Below are 25,087 nucleotides of genomic sequence, written 5' to 3'. Positions count from 1 at the left end.
CAGGAAGGAATCACCTCTCAGGAAGGGCTCTGATGTCAGAAGCAGCAGGACATATTGACTTCACGAAATCATACAGCACAGATGCAGACCATTTGGCCCATCATACCAGTGCTGGCTCTTTGAAAGAGCTATCTGATTAGTCTCACTCCACCGCTCTTTCCCCATAGCTCTGCAGTTTTATCCTCTTCGTATTTATTCAAATCCCTTTTGAAAGTTACTATCTAACCTGCTTCCATCACTCGTCCAAGCAGTGCATTCCAGATCGGAATACATCTACCTGGCAATAATTGAGGAAGTTGACATCCCTGGCTTTAGGTTATAATAGCAACATTTCCAGAGCCTTACTGTTTGTTGCTACCATGCAGTACAGGGCTGGCACATCAGGTGATAGTAAGGATTGCTGTGGCCTGAAACGTGACTCAACACTGACCTATTGAGATGGAGATCTGAAATAGCAGAGTGGAGCGCACCTCTTGCAAGTATTTCAGGCAGTTCCACTCCAGTTCAATCATCACAAGGCGGGGAGAAGTGTTGGGTTGCTCTACACTGTCTGCATCTCCTGCTTCTTTTTCCTGTTATATAAGAAATAGGAACAGGAGTAGGCCATTGGGCCCTTCAAGCCTGGTCTGCCAGTCACTAAGATCATGGCTGATCCACCTCAAGTCCACCTTCCCTCACTATGCTTAATTACCTTAGTGCCCAAAAATCAATCTCTGTCTTGAATATACTCAATGACTGAGCATTCACAGCCCTCTGGGGTAGAGAATTCCAAAATTCACGGCCCTTTGAGTAAAGAAATTTCTCTTCATCTGAGTATGAAATGGCTGACCTCTTTTTCTGATTCAATGTGCCCAAGTCTCCAAAGCAGGGGAAACATCCTCCCAGCATTGCAAAAGATTTATATGTTTCAATGAGATCACCTCTCATTCTTCTAAAGTCGAGGGAATATAGGCCTGGTCAACTCAATCTCTCCTCATTAGAACAATCTCCTCACTTCAGGAATCAGTTTAATGAACCTTTGTTTTACTTCCTCTAGGGCAGGAATATCCTTCCTTGGTTAAGAGACTGATTCCCTTGAATCGTGGGAAAGGCTGCTAATGGTTTGAGATGTCCTCTGAGCTGTCTTTAGGCTTTCACACTTAAAGGCCTCAATAGACCCAAAGGCGGGCGGGCCACCCACCCCTTCAGACCCCCACCGGTGGGGGTGTGTACAATCCAGCCCCATGTGTCCTCGCAGCTCACTTTCCCAACTATCTTTTGTATCGTCAGCAAAACCCCCTCCCATAACTTGACTAATGTCATGGACATAATCCCTGACTTGGCATATTTTCAATTACACTAATCTAGTATCACACCAGAAATGCAAACCTGTTTTTTGTTCACGTGTGTAACACTGTTATATACACAGAGGAAATGCAGCTTCCTATTTGCTTAAAAATAGTGGCACTGGGTTTGAGCTTCAAATGCTTGATTACGTGTTTAGGACAAATGACACCTCACCCACGTGTTGCAGGTGGGTATGAAGGTAAAGTTTGCGTTTTTTATAAGCCCTGCTAATATTGCTGTTTGAACAAAGATAAGACTTTATTGTATGTGAAGCATTAAACACCCCTGCTCTCTGCTCAATGCAGGAATCTTGAAGAGCCAGTGATGACCTACAAGCTACATAGAGAACTTGTTTCTGCATCTAGTAAGTGTTCTGTTCTTCTTCCGTCCTTGAAGGTGTCTCACACTCAGTGGCTCAGACGCTAAATGCGGGGCACGGTGGCATAGTGTTTATGTGACTGGACTAGTAATCCAGAGGGCTGGACTGGTGATCCAGAGACATGAATTCAAATCCCACCACAGCATCTGGGGAATTTAAATTCAATTAAATATATCTGGAATAAAATGCAAGGACCAGTAATGGTGACCATGGAACTACCAGATTGTTATTAAAAACCCATCTGGTTCACTAATGCCATAAGACATAGGAGCAGAAATTAGGCCATTCGGCCCATCGAGTCTGCTCCGCCATTCAATCATGGCTGATAAGTTTTTCAACCCCATTCTCCCGCCTTCTCCCCGTAACCTTTGATCCCCTTACCAATCAAGAACCTATCTATCTCGGTCTTAAATACACTCAATGACCTGGCCTCCACAGCCTTCTGTAGCAATGAATTCCATAGATTCACCACTCTCTGGCTAAAGAAGTTTCTCCTCATCTCTGTTCTAAAAGGTCTTCCCTTTACTCTGAGGCTGTGCCCTCGGGTCCTAGTCTCTCCTACTAATGGAAACATCTTCCCTACGTCCACTCTATCCAGGCCTTTCAGTATTCTGTAAGTTTCAATCAGATCCCCCCTCATCCTTCTAAACTCCATCGAGTATAGACCCAGAGACCTCAAACGTCCCTCATATGTTAAGCCTTTCATTCCTGGGATCGTTCTCCTGAACCTCCTCTGGACCCTCTCCAGGGCCAGAACATCCTTCCTGAGATACGGGGCCCAAAATTGCTCACAATATTCTAAATGTGGTCTGACCAGAGCCTTATAAAGCCGCAGCAGCACATCCCTGCTTTTATATTCTAGTCCTCTCGAAATAAATGCCAACATTACACTTGCCTTCCTAACTACCGACTCAACCTGCAAGTTAACCTTAAGAGAATCCTTGACTAGGACTCCCAAGTCCCTTTGCACTCCAGATTTCTGAATTCTCTCCCCATTTAGAAAATAGTCTATGCCTCTATTCTTCCTACCAAAGTGCATGACCTCACACTTCCCCACATTATATTCCATCTGCCACTTCTTTGCCCATTCTCCTAACCTGTCCAAATCCTTCTGCAGCCTCCCCGCCTCCTCAATACTACCTGTTCCTCCACCTATCTTTGTATCATCTGCAAACTTAGCCAGGATGCCCTCAGTTCCTTCATCTAGATCATTAATGTATAAAGTGAAAAGTTGTGGTCCCAACACTGACCCCTGCGGAACTCCACTAGTCACCGGCTGCTATCCTGAGAAGGACCCCCTTATCCCCACTCTCTGCCTCCTGCCAGACAGCCAATCTTCTATCCATGCTAGTACCTTGCCTCTAACACCATGGGCTCTTATCTTACTGAGCAGCCTCCTGTGCGGCACCTTGTCAAAGGCCTTCTGGAAGTCCAAGTAGATAACATCCATTGGCCCTCCTTTGTCTAACCTACTCGTTACCTCCTCAAAGAATTCTAACAGATTTGTCAGGCATGACCTCCCCTTGATGAAACCATGCTGACTTTGCCCTATTTGACCACGCACTTCCAAGTATTCTGAAATCTCATCCTTAATAATGGACTCTAAAATCTTACCAACGACCGAGGTCAGGCTAATCGACCTGTAATTTCCCGTCTTTTGCCTCGCTCCTTTCTTAAACAGGGGGGTTACATTGGCGATTTTCCAGTCCTCTGAGACCCTCCCTGACTCCAGTGATTCCTGAAAGATCACCACTAACGCCTCCACTGTCTCTTCAGCTATCTCCTTCAGAACTCTGGGGTGTAATCCATCTGGTCCATGTGATTTATCCACCTTCAGACCTTTTAGTTTTCCTAGCACCTTCTCCTTGGTAATGGCCACCATACTCACCTCTGCCCCCTGACTCACTTGAACTTTGGGGATGTTACTCGTGTCTTTCACCGTGAAGACTGACGCAAAGTACCTATTCAGTTCCTCCGCCATTTCTTTGTTCCCCACTACTACTTCTCCAGCGTCATTTTCCAGGGGCCCAATGTCCACTTTTGCCTCTCTCTTACCCTTTATATATCTAAAAAAACTCTTGCAATCTTCTTTTATGTTACTGGCTAGTTTACCCTCATATTTAATCTTCTCCCTCCTTATTTCTTTTTTAGTTGTCCTCTGTTGGTCTTTGTAGGCTTCCCAATCCCCTGGTATGCATTGTATGCTTTCTCTTTAGCTTTTATGCCCTTTAGGGAAGGAAATCTGCCATCCTTACCTGGTCTGGCCCTGGCCTAAATATGGTTCCAGATCCATAGCAATGTGCTTGGCTCTTAACTACCCTCTGAAATGACCTAGCAAGCCACCCTCTCGAGGGCAATTACCATGAACAATATGTGCTGGCCTTGCAACAACACACATCCAATGAATAAGAAAAATTGTCATCCAGTGTAGATCTGAGTCAAGTAGTTAAAAATGTCCTGGAATAAGAACTGAACATTCTGGAAACACTCAGCAGGTCAGGCAGCAAGAATGGAGAGAATCAAGAGTTAATGGCCTGGATTTTTCACCGAGTCAGGAATTTTACAGGCTCCTGGTCCCCTCCTCGAGGCTGAAAATCCAGGCCAGCGTTTCAGCTTGTTGACCTTTCATCAGAACTGAAGAAAGATCGAAATGTGATAGATTTTAAGCCAGTGGAGAGGGGACAGAAGGAAACAAAAAAGCTCTGTTATAGGATGGAGGGCAGGAGAAATGAAATGACAAATGGTTTCATGGTGCAAAAGCCAAAAAGAGTGGTAGTGGGTATGGTAAAGAAACAAAAGATGTGTCAAGGTGAAGTGTGAATGGCTACACAGCAACCACCTGAATGCACAGTGAAGCAAAAAAGAAATGAGATGAGACTGGCCCAGCAAAAAAAAAAAGCACATGAAACAAGATGGAGGCAGAGGTCATGAAGTAAAATTGTTGAACTCTGTGTTGAGTCCAGAAGGCTGTAGAGTGCTGAGTTGAAAGATGAGGTCCTGTTCCTCGAGCTTGTGTAGAGCTTTATTGGAACACTGAGGCAGGCCAGGGACAGAAAGGTCAGAGTGGGACAATTAAAATAACAAATGACAGGAAGCTTGGGGTTACACTTGTGGAGAAAATCCTGTTTGACTTCAGGTCTGTACTGGTGTTAGCTCAGACGCACAACTGAATCATATTTGCCCAGGACTCCTGAATTGGAGTAGGGAAAATTTGCCAGGCTTTGTCTTCCTGATCAGTGATCTGTGCTGGACATGTGGGTGGGTGTCAGTCAAGAACAGGAACAAGAAGCTGGACACCGTCCAGGACAAAGCAGTCCACTTGATTGGCACCACATCCACAAACATTCACTCCCTCCACCAGCGACGCACAATAGTTGCAGTGTGTACCATCTACAAGATGCGCTGCAGGAATTCACCAAAGCTACTTAGATTGCACCTTCCAAACCCATGACCACTACCATCTAGAAGGAAAAGGGCAGCAGACACATGGTAACACCGCCACTTGGAAGTTCCCCTCCAAGCCACACACCATCCTAACTTGGAAATATATTGCCATTCCTTCACTGTCGCTAGGTCAAAATCCTGGAACTCCCTTCCTAACAGCACTGTGGGTGTACCTATAGCACATGGACAGTGGTTCAAGAAGGCAGCTCACCACCACCACCACCTCAAGGGCAATTAGGGATAGGCAATAAATGCTGGCCCAGGCAACGAAGCCCACATCCCGAGAATGACTTTTTAAAAAAAAAAGCTCGGTTGTCATGGGATCCCACAATTCAGTCACCTGCTGAGATTTCTGTGGTTAGGATTTGAAGAACGGCCGCTTGGATAACGTATTGAGGCTTTCTTTTAACCAAGTAACCAAAGAAAAGTTGATTCCTTTGAGAAATGGAAGGGAGATGAGAATTTGTGTGAGGAAAAGGAGAATGGGAAAGAGGAACAACTGATTGTATCTGTTAGCGTGTAGACAGAGTAAAAGAACCCAACAAATACCACATGTTAACAATGTTTTAATGAAGGCAATTCATTTCTGCCTGCAGATAATTATGACTGACTTAACATTGTGATGCCAAATGTGACGTATTTTTGTATTCGTTCATGGGATGTGGATGTCACTGGCAAGGCAAGCATTTGTTGCTCCTCCTTAATTGCCCTTGAGAAGGTGATGGAGAGCCACCTTCTTGACCCGCTGCAGTCCATGTAGTGTAGGTATTCATGAGTGCAGTAAGGGAGGGGTTCCAGGATATTAATCAGTGACGATGAAGGAATGGTGGTATTGTTCTGAGTCAGGATGAAATCAGTATGTCCCAGCATTGAGGATCTCTCCTTTGTTCAGAATTCCTAAGATCCACTGGCTGTGTTTCTGTGCAGTAAGAACTCTTGGCTCTAGGTAGGTCATAGAAGTAAGAATATTTTTGCCGGATGTCTGTCAAGCCTATAGCATGTCCTCTTTGTGGTGCAGAGCACAAATAAGAGACATGCCTAAGAATCACTGTTCTGAACATTCATGATCTCGTTTGCCAGATCCTTCATACGTGATCTCATAATGAATGCATCAAAGAATATTTTCATCATAGAATAGTTTTGTTTTGTTATCTATCCTTGGGAGTTTGGATGCTGGCAAGGCCAGAGTTTATTATCCATCCCTAGTTGTCCTTGAGAAAGTGGTAGGCCTTTCAATCCTTTCTCCTGACGATTGCTTATGTCAGTAGATGGGGTGCCAGTCATTTAACTTGTGTCTCGTTTGTGTTGGAGAAGCCTTCAGGAGCTTTGAATTGAACCACGTTCTACAGAATAATCCAGCCTGGTAGCTGGATGATTCATAAGACCCTTCCGTCTGTCACTTAAAGCCTCAAGACCACATCTCCATCCTCCCACCACTGGTTCTCGTTCTCTCCCAGGCGGTTTACACCGCCTTGCCCTGCCAAGACAGAAAGAGACAAAAACTAGGCATTCAGGCTGAATGTGTGGAACAGTTGAAGGTGCACCTGACCTTCATTCTTCCAGAAACTTTTGCTGCTGTGTCACTGATCATCAAATTCCTCCTCAGAAATTTGTGTGTGGTAGTGCTCACAGAGGGCATGGTAAGTGTCTTACCTTCCCAGCTCTGATCCGCTCTTCCAACATCTTCTGGCACTGCGCTGCAATCCTGGGTACAATTAATGCACTACTCCTCCATATCCCTCTATGCCTGCCTCCTGACCACCTGTAAAGAACACAATGTCAAGGAGCTGGTGGATCCTTCTCTTGATTTCATTCGGAGAGCCTGTAGATCATTCTCGGCTAAGTTTTGAGCTCTCTCCCTGTAAATCTTCTCACTCTCTACAGTACTCATCTGTGTGAAGAGAAAACAAAAGAGTTTATAGACTATCTATTGAGCAATTTTAAATGACTTGCAGAGAAATCTGTAAGACAGAGCCATCTGCCACTTACCATGCACTGTCCAGCTTCATTCGGAAGTCTCCTCAGTCTCCATCACCCACTCTCTCTACTATCGAACTCCACCCTGTCTTGAGGCCTTATTGTTTACGTTCAGACCACACTGGCCATTTCCAATCATTACTGTGTTCTGATATATTCAAGTTACTTTGACAGGAATTTTGATTATTTGCTGGTTAACATTGGTGGAATGGGTGTAATTTCATTGTGTTATGGCACAGCCAATGGTAAATGCTGAGCTGCTCAAATCCCAAAGGGAAATCTGAACAACTGCCACCACTGTTTTGTAATTTGTATATATTTTGAGATGCATGCCTTCAATTCAGGAGTAATAAGACCACTGAGTCTTATAGTTTTCTTACAAAACTAAATGAAATCTTTATTAAAATTAAAAAAAAGATTTTAAGCACATATATAGGTTTATAAATTACTAATATAATAACTTCTAGCTCCCCTAATTAATCTAACACCCAGTTACACCTCCATTAAGGCAATAGTAAGACACAGATTTTAAAAGACCCACGCAAAGTAACACGATATCCTGGACAGTCGAATTCAAAGTGAGTTTTTCTCAATTTCGGTTCCTTGTAGGCAGCAGCTGGAGGCTTAGATGCTGGAAGATTTTCACAATTGTTAGATCTTAGAATTCCTTCCCTTGTACACAGCTTCTCTCCTTGATACACATTTTCCCCTTGGAAAGCAAATTCCCATTGATTCACTATGTTTTTGGACTTTACCTCTAATAATAAAATCTATCATAGTACTAATTTTACCCATAATATTGGGGAAAAATAAACACACTATTTATTTCTTAACTGCTGCTGGCTAGGTGAAACATTTCACCCCCTCTTTTGAATTCAATCTACTCTGGTTTATTTAAAAATGCAAATGTTCCCGTTACACCTCACATTCTAAAACTTTCCCCATGTTTACCTATTTAGCATTTCAAATCTGGCTTCTCTTCTCACATCAAAGCACCCAGACCAGCTGTCTGTAATTCAATTAAGTCACGCACACACAAACACACACTATTTCTATATTGTAATAAACTCCAAATAACATTATGAACATTATTATATCTCCCTGACATCCCCCTCCTCATTGAAAAATGAACGGTTATCATTTAAAAAGACGGCTTCATTTTCTGAACCCATCTTACAATACCTCCTATACTTATTACGCTATTACGTTACCAGATGCATGCATTAACATAATATATATACAAATCCTTGGTATCAACAGAAATCATTCCAGCCCAGTGTCCAGGTTTTAAACGTCCAATTTTCCCTTCAAGCTTGAAACTCTTGACAATGCATCTGCCATCAGGTTTTCTCGTCCAGCCACATGTATAATCTGTAGATTAAATGGTTGCAGTAATTAACTCCATCTGAATAGCCTTGCGCTTTTGCCTTGAAATTTGTCCAGAAACTTTAAAGGATTGTGGTCTGTACAAACACTTGTTTCTGGCGAATTGTTTGCCACATAAATCTCAAAACGCTGCAAAGCTAACACCAAACCATGGCAGATGGTGGAATTTGAATTAATTAAAAATCAGGAATTAAAAGTCTGAAGATCATGAAACCATTGCCAATTGTCATTAAAAACCCATCTGGTTCACTAATGCCCTTTAGGGAAGGAAATCTGCCGTCCTTACCTGGTCTGGCCTACATGTGACTCCAGACCCACAGCAATGTGGTTGACACTTAAATGACCTCTAAACAAGGACAATAAGGGATGGGCAATAAATGCTGGCCTAGCCAGCGACGCCCACATCCCATGGACGAATTAAAAAAAAACCCAAAGTCTCCTTCTCAATCATTGAATATCTTCTCTGTTAAACATTCAACTTCTGTGAAAAATAGCCTATCAGTTTCTCAATTCCAGTGTTGTCACCTTGTAACAATGCCTGTATCACTTGTGTCAATGGCCAACTTATATTGCTTGGAATAATTGGGTACTGCCAAAACTGGTGGAGTAGTTAATAGCTTTCAAACTATCAAATGCCCTCTGACACTCCTGTTCCCATTGAAACTTCCTATTCTTTTTTGATAGTTCAATGGAGCAACCACACTGTTAAAATTTGGTACAAATTTCCGATAAAACCCATTCATGCCCGGATTCTCTAAACTTCTCGTTTTGTTGTAGGAATGGGGAAATCTATGATAGCCTTGACTTTCACATCTCTCTGAGCCACCTTACCATGTCCAATGGTATGGCCTAGAAACGTAACTTGCGCTTTTGCAAATTCACTTTGCAAAATTGCAAATTGAAAATCAATTTCAGAAGCCTGCATTTCTACCTATTTCTCATTATCTACCACCACGAACATCTCCTTTTGGTCTTCTTCCCTGTCTGCCTTCATTTTCATCACTTGCTGTGATATCTTTAAATGTTCCCTAGCCAACTCACATGCTCTGTCCAATCTTTCTCTGAAGCTTGATACATAATTCAGGAGAGAAGTTTCTGAATTTTGACCCACCAATTTCCCATGAATCAATTTCAGTGGTCCCCTTACTTCATGACCAGAAACTAATTCAAAAGGACTAAAACCAGTTGATGCATTAGGAGTGTACCTAATAGCAAATAACAAGAATGGAATTCCCCTATCTGAATCTTATAGATAATCCTGACTATACACCCTCATCATAATTTTTAAAGTTTGATGCCATCTTTCCAAAGCCCCTTGTGACTCAGGATGGTAGGCTGCTGACTTCAACTGATTTATTTCCAAACTGTTCATTACTTCCTTAAACAGCTGTGTCATGAAACTTGAACCCTGATCTGATTGTATTTCTTTAGGTAAACCATATATTGCTTCAGGAAACCTTGTAAACACATCCATTATTGTCAGTAAATACTGATTTCCACTTTTGGTCTTAGGGAGGGGTCCTACACAATCTATCATGACCCTAGTAAAAGGTTCTTCAAATGCTGGAATTGGAATTAAAGGTGCCGTCTTAATCACTGCTTGTGGTTTCCCTATCACCTTGTATGTTCTACAGAATTTGACTACTTCCCTTTGTAATTCAGGCCAATAAAAATGTTTTTGTATTTTCGCCTATGTCTTCCTAATTCCTAAATGTCCCCCCACTGGAATTTCATGAGCTATCCTCAGAATCTCATTCCTATATCCAAATAGTATTACAATCTGAAGCACCTCCCTCCTTTCATTTGCTGAAACATGATAAGGCCTCCATTTTGTCATTAAAACATTACCCTTAAGGTAATAACATTCTGGAAAACATTCTGCCTCTGTTTTTTGAGCAAGCTGTCTGATATAACTGTTTTATTTGTGAATCTTTTTTCTGTAACTCCACTAACTATCTTGAGTTAAACACCTCAGCTGCATTGTCTTCCAGTCTTTCTTCCTGAACAACTTTATCAAACATGGTGCCATCTAATTGGACTTCCACACCTTCTCTCTGCCTTTGAACTTCCTGCCTCTTCTTGTTTCAACCTATGAGCCTGTGATCTTGTTATCTCACAATCTGGAAACAATCCAGGATACGCTCTCTGCAACAATTCTGGTGAAAACACTTTTCTACAGGCTGTTCAACTACAATAGGCATCACTCACATCTGGGACCCAGCTATATCATTAGCCAGAATAGATTGAACTCCTGTAATGGGTAATTTTTCCACTGCTCCAGCAATCACCTCACCTGTTTTCCACTTACTCTTTAAATTTACCTTGCACAATGGAATAGGTTTAGCATCTCCTTGAACCCCACTTATTATCACCTTTCCTAAAATACTCCCTCTGAAAAACAAACATCACTATCCCACAACATTAAGGATTGACTAGCCCCTATATCTCTTAAAATTTTAACATCTTTACTTACTCCACCCTGTACACATGGAAAGACTTTCCCTTCACATACAAAACATTTCTGCTCCTCAGGACCCTCTTAGGTAAATTGTGAACACATTCCCACTTCTTTACTTATCACTGTTTTGTCCTGTTTTACCTGTACACAAACCACCAGTTTTCCCTGTGCCTGAATCTCAGAACCCACTGTAATTTTACTTCCAGAACTTATCTGTACCCCAATAATCCCAATGGATTTTCCCTGCAATTTTCAACATACTGACTTTGTATGTCCAACATTATTACAATGAAAACACCTCAATTTTCAAATGTCACTTCTACCCTCAACGGCTTCCTTTTTATTCTGAGAAAAAACTTCCTGTGAATTTCCACTTATTCCTTCTTTTCCCTGACTACCCACCTTCCTTTCACCTTCCCACTTTCTAACCTTCTCTGATTTAAAATGGTGACAAAGAAAGGTTTAGCTCTATGAACTAACTCATAATCATCAGCTATCCATGCTGCTTGCTTTACCGTTTCAACCTTCTGTTCCTCCACGTGAGTTCTCACCATCGAAGGAATTGAATCTTTAAACTCTTCCAAAAGAATTACTTCTCTAAGAGCTACATATGTCATCTCTGTTTTTAATGCTCGTATCACCGGTCAAAACTACTTTGGTTAACACTTTCAAACTCAATATAAGTTTGCCCAGTCTGTTTTCTTATATTCCTAAATTTCTGCCTGTACGCCTCAGGAACCAACTCATAACCACTTAAAATAGCCTTTTTTTTTTTTACTACATCATAGGTCACCGACATTTCTTTTGATGTTGAAGCATAAACCTCGTGCTCTACCCACCAACCTGGATTGTAACAACAATGTCCAGTTTTCCTGTGGCCATTTCACCTGTTTAGCTATCTTCTCAAATGAAATAAAGAATGCTTCAACATCTCTTTCCTCAAACTTCAGAAGAGCTTGTACAAATTTAAACATCTGGACACTGGGTTCTGATCTGGAAATAAATCTTTCCGCACATTCTGGTGTTTCTTTTTTAACTGCCAGCAGCTTAAACTGGAATTCTTTCTCTTTCCTCCTTTTCTAACCTCGCCGTTTCTAATTCCCTTCCCAGTTTTCTTTCTATCTCCTGTCTTTCTACCTGTTACCGTAGGAGTGCCCTTTCTCTTTCCTTTTCTTTTTCTGTCTCTGCCCTTCCTTTTTCTGCTGCCTCTAGTTCCAATTTTTTTCATTTGCAACTGAATTTGAGTCCATTCCAATGAACCACCCCTTGGAGAACATTATGAAAATTATTATATCTTCCTGACAGTTGGGAAACTTTCCATTTATGCCTCACAAAGGAAATTCCACCACCTTTTTTTTTTGTTATTTGTTCTTTCGTGTCATTGGCAAGGCCAGAACTTGTTGCCCCATCCCTAAACGCCTTTGAACTGAGTGGCTTGCTGGGCCATTTCAGAGGGCAGTTAAGAGTCAACCATATTGCTGTGGATCTAGAGTCACATGTAGGCCAGACCTGGTAAGGACAGCAAATTTCCTTCCAGGACCGGATGGGTTTTTAACAACAATCAATGATGGCTTCACGGTGGCCATTGCTGAGACTAGCTTTTTATAAGCTCCAGGTTTATTAATCAAATTCAAATTCTACCAGTTGCCATAGTGAGATTTGAACCCAGGTCCCCTGAATATTAGCCTGGGTCTCTGAATTACTAATCCAGCAATATTACCGCTATGTCACGGTATCCCCTTAAATTAAGTTTAATTACATCATATCTGAAGGTGTAAAGACGAGACCAGTTTAGAGGACATTGAAGTTGGAAATGAATGTGTTGAATACATAGCTGTCCTGTTGTGACAAGGTATTTAATGTGTTGCAGAATCTGACAACCTGGATTACAGACTTGGTGCCATTCACTCCTTGGTACATAAGCTACCTGAGAAAAATCGGGAAATGCTGGAACCTATAATTAAACATTTAGTGAAGTAAGTACCACATGAACCAGTTGCTCAAAAGTTCTGCATAAGGATCATAACTTCTAAATGGTCCCTGCTTTAGGGTTTGAGGAGATGCACTTATGCTTTTGTGGTTTAAAAAAATGTTTGCAGAGAGGGCCTTAACTTCCTCAGGGTGGCAATCAGCTTTGGACTGCCACTCCGTGTCCAATTAGCTACTTTAAATTTCTTCCGAGCCTGTCTCGCCTCACCTTGCAACTCCAGGCTGGGTGAGATCTCGGTAGCACAGCTGTCTCCAAAGCCCAGTGTCGCAGTTCAGCAGAGTCCGATTGAAGAAGGATACGGCCCCTCTTTTACGGCACGAGCTGCCGTAAATCAGGTAGGTTTAAAGACCCAGTCGAAATTGACAGGCCAGGGAGATGGTGAGTGCCTAAGGTAAGTGGATAGGATTTGGGGGGTTGGGGTCGATTGGAAGTCGGTTGGGAGTGGTGGGGGGGACGGATGGACATTGCAGGGGGGTTGGTGGGGGGGGAGGGGTTCTGGCAAGACAGGGGGTTGAGCGGGGGAGATAGTGGCATAGTGGTATTATCGCTAGACTCGTTCTCCAGATACCGAGGGTAATGCTCTGGGGACTTGGGTTTGAATCCCACCACAGCAAGATTTCACTTTTTGTAACTTTTGTAACTTTTACTTTACGTCAAATCTGATTAGTGTTAAATCAAGCATGAATTAACAGGCAATTGACACCAAATAAAAAGATAAATTTCACTTTAAGTAGTCGATACAACAAAGATACATCTTACACAGCCACCAGCAGCATTCCCCTTCAGCATGTGTGGCATTACGTGGTTACACGTTTCCACAATATGCTGTTCTTTATTCACACAGGGTAAGTCAGTAGTCCTTTCTTGTGAAACAAACTTTCACTTTCGAGTTTCACGGGTACAATTATCATCAGCGAGGCACACTTCTACGATCCCTCTCTTCCTCGGGTCATGACTGTCCTGATGGTGTAGCTTTCCAGAGTTCCTTTTTAATTGACAGACAAATAACATCTTGGTTCACAGTTTGGCCACTTCTGGGAAGCCACCTAGCTCTTTAGCATCTCCGAGCTAATCACACAGCTTTCTGAGTTTTAGACCTTTTTAACCAGCTCGCATAGTGCCTCCAAGAGCTCCATTCTCCTTTTCTGCCAAACAGAAAAACTGACCTCTGCCTGAGAGTGATTTGCTGCTGCTTCTCTCAAGAATGCGGTGGGTTCCTCTTTCATCTCTGTATCTGCTTTCTCTTTTTGCCTTCACCCTCTAGCTCCTCTCCTTGAAGCTCTCCTTTGTATCTGCAGCTTTCCTTTGTATCTGGCCACAGGGTATTTGTATCTTAACTTCCTGTTGGTACTGCTTCCAAGTCTAGGGTTGGCAGGTCACATGGACCAGCATTTCTTAGTATCCAAGAATGGTGCAAATGATCCCTTTACAATTAATGCAAACTCTTAAAAGGGCTTTTCAAACATTCTTGTAAACAATTACAGATTCCACAGACTTTTAAAGAAATTACAACTTTCCCTTACCTTACTGCTTCTGGGTCAAAGGTTGTCACAATGTTTGCACTTGTACTATTCTATATCCAGCTCAGGAAGTTAAGTACATCACCCATTGGCTGAGCTCTAGACTAGGGGTTATAACTAGGGCAGTCCTAGTCTGTAGGACCTAGTTGTGCACTAGCCAGTGTATTTGCCATCTGAACTATGCAATCTGTTCCCTCTCTTCACACCCTCCTGGTTGTTCTGGTTTTTGTCTTCACTTTTTTTTTGCTACCTGAGTCTTACCATGCTGCAGATGTCCTTATCTGAAGAATTGGGTGGGAAATCTGCTCCCATTTCTCTGCTGGTGCTGCTGTATAGCTGGCCGTGGTGAGAGAGAGTGACAGGTATGCGTGATTGAACCAACTTCCATTCCAGTGCACAATTCAAATTTTAAACATGAATGGAGAAGTGGAACTTACCAGCACGGAAGTTTAACATTGTCCTCCTGTACCACCTCTTTGTCCCATTTCTAGGTAATGGTTATACTTATATATAGTTATATGGAGGTTATGTACTTGCCATTCTCAGAGAGGGCAAAGCGTTGACCTTGTAATGCATTGGTGCTGATGGTGTCTGAAAAAAGTAATTTCACCTGGTTCTTCCTCATAGCAAACTTCTAATGCCTGAAGTATTGAGACGTTGATGAGTTTCGATATTGTCATGATCGCCAAAGTCTTTATTTTTAAAGTATCAATTCAGTTCCTTTGTGGTTCTTGTGCTATAAACTAGAGTGAGAAGGACGTAGTCATGTCCATGTTCGCGGCAATGTCACTTTGTGGGTGATTATTCCAATGCCCCCATGTAGAGTAACTTTCCCTTCTCTCGTCTTCTATCCAGTTTTTGTATTTTGTCCATTCATTCTGGGGATGTGGGTGTCTTTGACAAAGCTGGCATTTATTGCTTATCCCTGGTTGATGATACAACTGAGTTGCTTATTAGGCCATTTCAGGAGTCAACTATAATAGTGTGGAATTGGAGTAACATGCAGGCCCGTCTGAGCAAGGACAGCAGATTTCCTTCCCTAAAGGGTATTAGAGAAGCAGTTGGGATTTTATGGTAATCCAACAGCTTTGTGGTCACTCTTACTGATACCAGCTTTTTAAAACCAAATTTCCATCCTGCCATGGTGGGATTTGAACTCATGATTATTGACCTATGGCTAACTAGTTCAGCAGCAGAGCCAGTACCTTGTGCAGACAACTTAAATCCTGTGGTTGATGACCCAGATAGAATGCATCCCCTGATGAGGTGTTAGAAGTGGGCTGAAGTGAAGGATGTACTCGTTTTGCTCTTGCCATATCAGCTAATGATGCCATTCTGTGTTTGTGCAGCGTTTGTAGCCACAATAAGGAGAACTTGATGACAGCTTTTAACATGGGGGTGATATTTGGACCAACGTTAATGAGAGCACAAGAAGATACAGTTGCGGCCATGATAAACATCAAGTTTCAGAACATTGTCGTGGAAATCTTGATCGAGCATTACGAAAAGGTAAAGTCCAATCCACTCCATTTGGGAACTTTTATTTTTGCACCAAAAGCGGAAGGACTGTATGAAAGTTTACCACTGTTTATGGTGCTGTTAATGCAGGCCAGGAATTCTGGAGAACTGAATCCATAAGAGGAATTATAGTAATGTTGGAGATTGTTTAGTCAATTAAATAGTTAGTGTGAGTAAGAAAATATTTTTGTCGTGTATTCTCCCTTGATAACCAAATGAATAGCAATGCTCCTAATTGTAGCTAAACGGCTAATAACAATTAATACTAAGCCATACAAACCAGAAGGCCCTACATTTCACAACAGCTTCAAATTTGGGGCAATGGTTGAGGTGTGAGGGGAAGAAATAGTGGCTTGGGCTTCAATTCTTGATTATTCATCCGACTGCAAAGTGCTTATATGTATGGGAAAGTGAGCAGCTGAGAGGGTCGGTGAAGAGGGGGTTGGGGGGCACGACGAAAGACAGAGACAGTGCACAGTCAGATATCTTGCTTGAGCTTTGTTACCCTTGTATTCATGTCCTCTAATTCTGCAGCTGCAGTCAAACGAGGTCTATGTAATCCATTGTTCTATAACACAAGAAATGGCTAATTTTAAAGATTATTTTTCCCACATAGTGCCAGTTGTTAAACAGGGTGGCTAAGGCATTTGTCAATTATGCTGTACAACCAGAAGCTAACAGAACAAAAGACTTTCTTTTATTTGTTTCACCTTTCACAGCCTCAAGACATCTCAGAGTGCTTTCCAGCCAATGAAATATAGTCACTGTTAGAGGAAACATGGCAACTAAGTTGCACACAGCAAGGACCCATTATAAAATATCAGATCATCTGTTTTTAATGATGTTGGTTGAGGGGGTGAAAAGTTGGCCGCGCAATTGGTGGTAAACTCTCCGACTTTTCAAATTGCGCTTTGGGATTTTCCATGCCCAACTAAGAGGACGACGTGGCCTTGGTTTTAATGTTTCCTCCGAAGGTCAGCACCTTTGGCAGTGCAGCCACCCCTCAGCATTGAATCGGACTATCAGTCTAGATTATGTGCTCAAATCTCTGGAATGGCACTGGAATGCACAGCCTTTTGTCTCTGGCAAGTGTTACCACTGAGCCACAATTTACAGATTCATAATGTTACACCCTGTGGAGACCATTCTCATTTTTCTTCATTTGATTTAATAGTTTTTCTCTTGCTATCCATGTAATAAAACACATGGCTGGAACTTGGCACATCCGCTACACAAGACTGTAAAAAACCTGAACTGGCCCTATAACAACATGGTGTCAACCCACATCCTAAGACATTACACCACTGAAGCTCCACTATGCCTCTCTTTTATATCAAGACTCATTTTCAAAACATGTGCTGTGATATCAGGACGCCTTATTAAAGATCAAACTGTTAGAAAGAACTGATGTGATCTTTGAATAAATACATTTAAATATAACTCTAGTGAACAGTGAACCCTGATGACCCTGTTGATTTGGTTGAACTGGCCTAGTTAAGTTATTGAACCGATGGCATGAGGGAGCTGGATTAATGCACTGTGTAAACTGAAACTTGTGTTAATGATTTGTACAAACCCAGCTCCCTCTCGCTCTGTGGCTCAGTAATTCCTCACAGTCAGCAACCTGTGCTAATGACTTTACTGTTGCTGTTGTTAATCTACTGCTCTCGTGATATAGAACTGGGAATCTCTTCCCTCTTCCCTGCTGGATCATCTGCATCTGGAATTTCCTCGGTTCTGCCCCCGATCTCCCGTTGTGTCTGCGGAGAAAATTTGTCCTGTTGAGGCTACAGCCGGAGATTGGGGAAAGCCTGTGGAAATTCTACCCGTTTTTTTAAGTGAAAGCCTTCGAAGAAATAAGCAGGAGGAAAGATAGTCAGTGGATTTTAGAAATGGATTCTGGAAATATGTCTCCATTTTGTTCCAATTTTTCAGATATTTCAGTTCCCACCAGAGGAGAATGCTGCTCCTCCAGTACCGCCACCCAGAGCTGCGCCCAGGAAACGCCAACCAATCACCATCTCCAAACGTCCTGCCCGGCCTCGGCCTAACCTCAACTCTTCCCTTTCTGAGGATGTGGAAGGTCAGTATCTGTTTCGTTGCTTGCACACAGCCTGTTTAAAGCAGCACGATGTCGTGAAGCCTACCTTTGCTTGCATGTTGTGGTGTGACTGATGATTTTATGTACAAGGCAGCACAAAGGTTTGATGTTTGTTGTGGGGAGAGTGAGAGAAGGAAGAGGCTGGTCCTGCTAATTGGTCTGCATGGTCTCATCCTGCTTAAAATGCATCCTTTCCTTTCTCCTCTCCTCTCATAAATGCAGTCACTCTTGTACAGCTTCATGGGTGTCAGTACCCCTTTCACTTCATCCAAGTGCCTGTCCTTTGTCCTTTTTTTTTATCCTTTCACGGGAGGTGAGCATCGCTGGCTAGGCCAGCACTTGTGTCCCAAGCCCAGTTACCCTGGAGAAGATGGTGGTGGGCTGTCTTCCTGAACTGCTGCAGGCTATCTGGTGTAGGTACACCCACATTGCTGTTAGGAAGGGAGTTCTAGGATTTTGTCCCAGCAACTGTGAAGGAATGGTGATAAAGTTCCAATTCAGGATGGTGTTTGGCTTAGAGGGTAATTTGCAAGTGGTAATGTTCCCATGTGTCTGCTGCCCTTGTCCTTTTACATGGTAGGATTGAAGTTTGAAAGATGCTGTTGGAGGAGGCGTGGTGAGTTACTGCAGTGTATCTTGTAGATGCTACACACTGTTGCCACTCTTTGCTGGTGGTGGCGGGGGTGAATGTTCAGGGCGGGGGACAGGCAGCTGATCAAGTGGGCTGCTTTGTCCTGGATGGTGTCAAGCTTCTTGAGTGTTGTGGGAGCTTCACTTATCCAGGCAAGTGGAGAGTATTCCATCATACTCCTAACTTGTGCCTTGTAGATGTTGGACAGGCTTTGGGGAGTCAGGAGGTGAGCTGCTTTAGTAGTCACAGTGTTTATGTGGCTGGTCCAGCTCAATTTCTGGTCAATGGTAAGCTGCGGAATGTTGATGTGTGAACTTGCACAGTTCTGGCCAGCTGTTGATTTGTGGTGAACTTCGTTTTAGCCGATCCTGCCCATTCCTAAAGCCCAGCAGTTGCTGAGGTGTTTTCTCTGTTATTTGTCTCTTGCTTATGGCCTCTGAAGCACCAACTGCTAACTAGTTGTGATTAGCTAACTCAGCAAGACCAGGAATTAGACCACAGGGGAACTGGTGTCTTTGAGGCTATCACCAGAGCAATGCATTTCAAATTCAAACATCTGAGCCCATCGACTCAAGTCACTAAATCCATTTCTTACATAGCACTTTAAAGGATAGAGCTGCACAATGGAATGGTTTAAACCAATTTCCATAGGGATTGTCTGATGTAACTGTCTGTTGATGTTTATAAATTTCATGTTCCAGATCCCATGGCTTTCCCGACTGACCAATTAGCCTTTTTTCCATAAACATTTGAAGATTTATTATAATACATGTATAATCCCACTCTCAGCCAAGTCACCTTACTCTCTGTGTCCGTCCTCCTGTCTGTCACTCTCGTTTGCATGCCCCCCTTTCATACACTCCTTCACAGCGTTCTCCAATTCCAGATTGTGAATCCATTTTACCTGGAAAACCGAGGATAAACAGACAGGAGCATGAATAGTTGTATTAGATTTCTGCCCTGCTCCTCTCAACCCCAACTTATGTCTTGTGGAGCATTTAAGGCACATACTACAACATGTGCATGAAACATTTGCTTCACAATGAATACTTGACTTCATAAAATTATATCTTAGACTGCCACTCCACACCAATTTTATAAAAGTCTGCAATTGAGGATAGGGTGAATGGACACCTTGAAAATTTTCAGCAGATTTGAGAGAGCCAACATAGATTTGTAAAGACTATGTCATGCCTGATGAATCTGGTTAAATTTTTTGAAGAGGTGACTAAAATATTGGATGGGGGAATGTCTATGAATGTTAGTTTACATGGACTTCCAGAAGGCGTTCCACAAACGCCGAGCCAAAAAGATATTCTGCCTACCACACAAATGAGTAATGCAGTAGCTGAATTTCAGTGCTGGTGTGAAACTAAGTACGTAGGCCATATGTCCCAGTGATTAGTGGATCGTATCAAACAGCATGTCCCTTTGGCTCAAAAACAGAAAATGCTGGAAAAACTCAGCAGATCTGACAGCATGGCAACGTCTTGACAACCAGCCAACCAATCAGCATCCTTTTCTCAGGTAGTATGAATGGTTACTCCCTTTGAAATTTGGCATTCTTGAAACTGTCCAGATGAATGCAAGGCGAAAAGCTTCGACAGCATATCCCTTTTTTTCAGTAATACTCGAGTTCTGTACTCCCAAGTGCTTAGAAGGCATTTAATAAAGTTCCTCATAAGAAACTGTTAACTAAACTTAAAGCTGAAGCTCAGAACTGAAAACAAATTATCGATCTGATTTGGAAATTGGTTGGGTGGAAGGGAGACAGAATGTTGGTATAATGGGCAGGTACTCTCACTGGCTGGTTGTGTCTAGTGGTGTCCCACAAGGATCTGTATTGAGGTCTGAACTATTCACCGTGTTTATTAATGACTCTGATGGAATAGAAAGCCAGATGTCCAAATTTGCTGGTAACACAAATATAGGCTGTTTTGTAAGCAGTGTAGATGGAAGCATAAAATTATAAAGCGGTATTGATAGATTCAATGAATGGGAAGTGTGTGGCAAAAGGATTTCAATGTAGACAAATATGATTTAATCCACCTTGGGCCTATAAAGGATAGAATGAGGTACTTTCTAAATGGTGAAAAGCTAGAAACAGTGGAGGTCCAAAGAGATAGGTACAAAGATCATTAAAACGTCATAAACAGGTACAGAAAATAACTAAAAAGGCTGATGGAATGCTGACCTTTATATTTAAAATACTACAACACAAAGTGATAGAAGTCATGCTTCAATTATACAAAAGTCTGGTTTGACCACATCTGGACTACTATGAGCAGTTCTGGGCCATACCTTAGGGAGGATGTATTTGTCCTTGGAGTGCATGCAGCATAGATTTACCAGAATGAAACCTGGATTCCTAGGGTTAAATTACAAGAAGAAATTGCACACATTAGGGTGGTATTCCTGGGAATTTAGAAGAATAAGTGGTGCCTTGATCAAAGTTTTCAAGATATTAAGGGGAACTGATGTGGTAGCTAAAGTGAAATTATCTCCATTGGTTGGGGAGTCTAGATCTAGGGGCATAATCTAATAAGGTTCTATAAAAGTCAGAAGTGGTCACTATGGAATGATGTATTCTTTGGATATTCTTTCTGAAACCTTTGACAAAGTTATTAGACCAAGTAATTTACAGTTGGGAGAAAGGTCTCTCTTTGCCCCTCCACCACTGCCCCCCACCCCCCCACCACCAACCACCTATCCCGACAGCAGAAACTTCGGCCTAGGAACTGCCTCATGACAGGATCAGATTGCTGAGGAGATGACCTGCTTTAGAACATTCTGTAAATTGAAATTCAAACTATGCCACCCTTCAGCTACTTCATCTGTCATTCACTGACCAGCTCCAGTTCCTTGCACAGCATGATGATAACTTCCTACTCCATTGCTCGGAAACCCCCAAGAGTAAAGTCACATTGAGTATATCCAGCAGTTTTTAAAAAAAATTCTATTATATACAATATTAAATTGCTATATAAAGCAAGTCCAGGCTATTATTTCACAATGAGTCTTTTTAGACTAGAGGTCGTATAGTGGAAATAAAAAAAAAAAAAATAGAAATATCAGGAATTGGAAAGAACTTCATACAAAGTGGGGAAAATGTTTGGAATAATTTTCCAGTTCAACTGGAAAGGACGCTAGGCTGGGAGAAATGAAATGCTAGAGGGATCAAATGGTCTTTACAGCTCACAGTAACCTGAGTGTGAAATGTAAAGAGGCATCTGGCCATTTAACTTGCTGATCAATGCATTTCTAATATTTGTTTAGGAACCTCATCACTTGCATTCTGGTTCAGTGGGTAATTGTGTTGCCCTTCATGTTGTTGACTCCTAGCGGATCAGGAAAAAGCTAGGCTTGATCTCTTTCGCACTGATTTAAATTATCTCATCCAGGCAGCAGTAGGGTATGGTTTAAATAAAGCTGGAAAAAAGTCAGCCAGATTTCTACCTCATACCTACTGGGTGAGCCAGCTGGAAAATACATGGATGTAGATATTGCGTGAGGACAGGAGGAAATGTTGTTTTCCCCCTGAGTTGAATAGCTCATTGATATTCGGTGTCTAGGATTACACCCAATATCGACCTGGAGAGAGGTACAAGATGGCAGCCAGTGCCCAGTTTTACGTTTTTATGGAGTTGACATGACCACCAAGGGCTATTTGGACATGATGTTTTTTCATAAAATTCATGGTAACACCACATTAACCTGTCTGACAGTTTAGTTTCCATTTGTAACTAAAATTAACACTCTAGCAGATTTACCCACTGAGCCATTAGCAAGTAAACAGCCTCTGAGATGAAGAATTCTAGCTAACCATTCTAAGCAGTGAACTTATTAGTTAACTGTTAGACAATAGATGAATACTGCAACATGCGCTCCCCGCACTCCTTCCTTCATTCTGCTCAACCAATGCCCCGTCGGTAACCTCAAATGGGAGGCATTTGGAAAGTGAACTGCTGCTTCCCACTTGGACTTTGTCCTACCATTTCAATGGGTTTGGAATGAAAGTTAAGCCCCCAGGCATCTATGTGAAGTGATGTGGCCCCAGCATTGAGCTGCCTGCATTACCCTTTGCCCTTTCTTTCACGTATTGTTAATCAACAACTATGCTGAGGGACTTGAGGTGGTTAACTAGATCCTGCATCTGATTCTTGCATTCTGTGATGTTGAAACAGGGCTGCGCTTTTGTCTTTGATTTGTGCGCACAGATTTTATTCTATTAACCAGACGCTTATCGGCCGACAGCGCTGGACGACGCTTTTATGGCGTTGATCATTATACGTGTCTGAAGCTCTCGCCGCTTGGCGCCAGCGCTTGTCTCTTTTGTGAGACCAGTGGTGTCTGGTTTGATCAATTGCTTGCAGCTGTTAGCTGGATAAACTATCAAAATCCCTGTTTTCCTTTTTTTTTTATATGGTTCTGCAATTTAACTACGCAGTCTTTGGGTTGGAATCCGAATTACAGGGTTGGCATTAAAGGACTTTTATTCAGTGGGCATGTGTTAATGAGAGACGCCTACTCTTTTTTTTGTTTTGAATCTTTTTCCATTCGTGGTGAACATATGCAGTTGCATTCCTTGAAGGACACTGGAGTACCTCACATTTTTGGAAACCTCTTCCTCAATACAGTGACAGTGGGGTGGGGTGGGGTGTGGATAGCGGATAAAATCTTGCGGCATTCTCTTAATATCTCATGGTAACGACTGTGAAACGTAAAGACCACTTGAAACTCTGCAATGTACCCCTCTAGTGTTTCAGTTCTCTCAGCCTAGCGTCCTTCTATACACTTTGAATATCACTAAATCCTCCACCTCTATCCTGTTGAACTGGACGATTATTCCAAACATTCTCCACCCTTTGTGTGAAGTTCTTTCCGGTTCCTGATTCTTTTAATTTTTTTTACTTTCCACCATATGACCTCTGGTCTAACCAGCCTGGCTCAGTGTGAAATAATAACCTGGACTTACATCAAATATTAAATTATTATATAAAGTAACATAAATAAAAACAGAAAATGCTGAAAATACTCAGCAGGCCAGGCAGCATCTGTGGAGAGAGAAACAGAGTTAAGGTTTGAGATCAATGACCTTGCATCAGATCCTGAAAATGGTCACAGATCTCAAACCTTAACTCTGTTTCCCTCTCTACAGATGCTGCCTGACCTGCTGAATGTTTCCAGCACTTTTTGTTTTTATTTCAGATTTCCAGCATCTGCAGGATTTTGCTTTTGTAATATTTGATGTACTTCTCCAGGATCCTTAAATGTCTTCCCTCTAGGCCAAAAGGATTGAGCTTTTTCAAGCTTTCCTTCTATAGAAGGTGGGGTAGTCTTGATTTGGGAAAGGAAATGGTCTGTATTCTGGCTGAGTTGTGCTCACAAATTATCATTGGCTTGAAATATCTGGGTACAAATGACTAAAGAATCTGCAATATTTAGGGCCAGTTAAGCCCATCACTTAATCAATACTTTGGATTGATGCTGCCTCTGTCAAATTAGGAATATGTTTAAAGTGAAACTTTCACTTGTTACTTCTGCTTCGCATTTTCTCATTTCTCATTCTACATGTAAACCGTCTTCAACGATTTTGACTGACTGACCTTTAGAATTGCAAGAGTCTTGCATCAAGCATACGGACCATCCCTAGCATTTCCGTCACAACCCTGGTCTTGTTCTATTGGTAACCTTTTTTGGGGGGGTGTGGGGAGAGGAGCGTGAGTCAGGGGAAATGGGAGATGTGGTTTGATATATGCAGAAACCCCTGTTTTGAGTCTCCAAACCAAACCTTATAGAAATCTGTCCCACTTTCGGACTTCAAGTTGCCCAGAATAATGTGTTCACTTCATTTAGGTAAATCGGGCACCTCCTTGTTGAGAAAGGGAAAAGACTTTGGGAACCCAAAAGTGCTGGAGCTAAACCAGTTAAAACCAGTACTGTCCAAGTTGGAAACACTGGTAAGCTTTTCTGCTGCTTGCCCAGTGAGGACCACCTTGCCAGTTGGGGCTTTGGCTTTGCAGGGACATCTGGAGCTACATGGGAAGATCCTCAGAACGGAGTGACCAGTTTAGTCCACCAGGTTTCATTCATGATCCTGGCTGGCTTGTCAATTATAAACAGTAGCCTGGAGGTAATTGGCTTCAACAAAAGGTTGACTTCCAAGGCAGGCATGTTACCTGAGTGCCAGTTTAGCTTTCAAGAGACCCTGCTTACAATGATCATTGCTCCTTTAAAATTCCTCTCTTATTTCACCTTCTTAAAAAATGGCCTCTTGTATAATTGCCCCATTCTCTGCGCCCTCACAATGTTGAGACCAAACTGGAATTACTCTCTTTCTCTCCCTGTGTCAAGATT

The 25,087-nt window shown here is 42.3% G+C and overlaps 1 protein-coding gene across 1 annotated transcript in view; it reads left to right on the top strand.

The window, feature by feature from the left end:
• The window catches only part of ophn1 (oligophrenin 1), a 203,321-nt gene that overhangs the window by 134,586 nt on the left and 43,648 nt on the right, over nt 1-25,087 (top strand). Inside the window, exons 16-19 of the mRNA XM_078547587.1 lie at nt 1,632-1,690; nt 12,841-12,946; nt 15,830-15,989; nt 17,934-18,081. Of these exons, the coding sequence (XP_078403713.1) occupies nt 1,632-1,690; nt 12,841-12,946; nt 15,830-15,989; nt 17,934-18,081 (473 nt within the window). The remainder of the gene's footprint in view (nt 1-1,631; nt 1,691-12,840; nt 12,947-15,829; nt 15,990-17,933; nt 18,082-25,087) is intronic.

The sequence above is a fragment of the Cetorhinus maximus genome, chromosome 8, assembly GCF_964194155.1.
Source record: "Cetorhinus maximus chromosome 8, sCetMax3.hap1.1, whole genome shotgun sequence".
In the NCBI taxonomy this organism is placed as follows: Eukaryota; Metazoa; Chordata; class Chondrichthyes; order Lamniformes; family Cetorhinidae; genus Cetorhinus; species Cetorhinus maximus.
The sequence above is the reverse complement of the archived record's forward strand: the minus strand, read 5'-3'. Positions and strand labels throughout refer to the sequence as shown.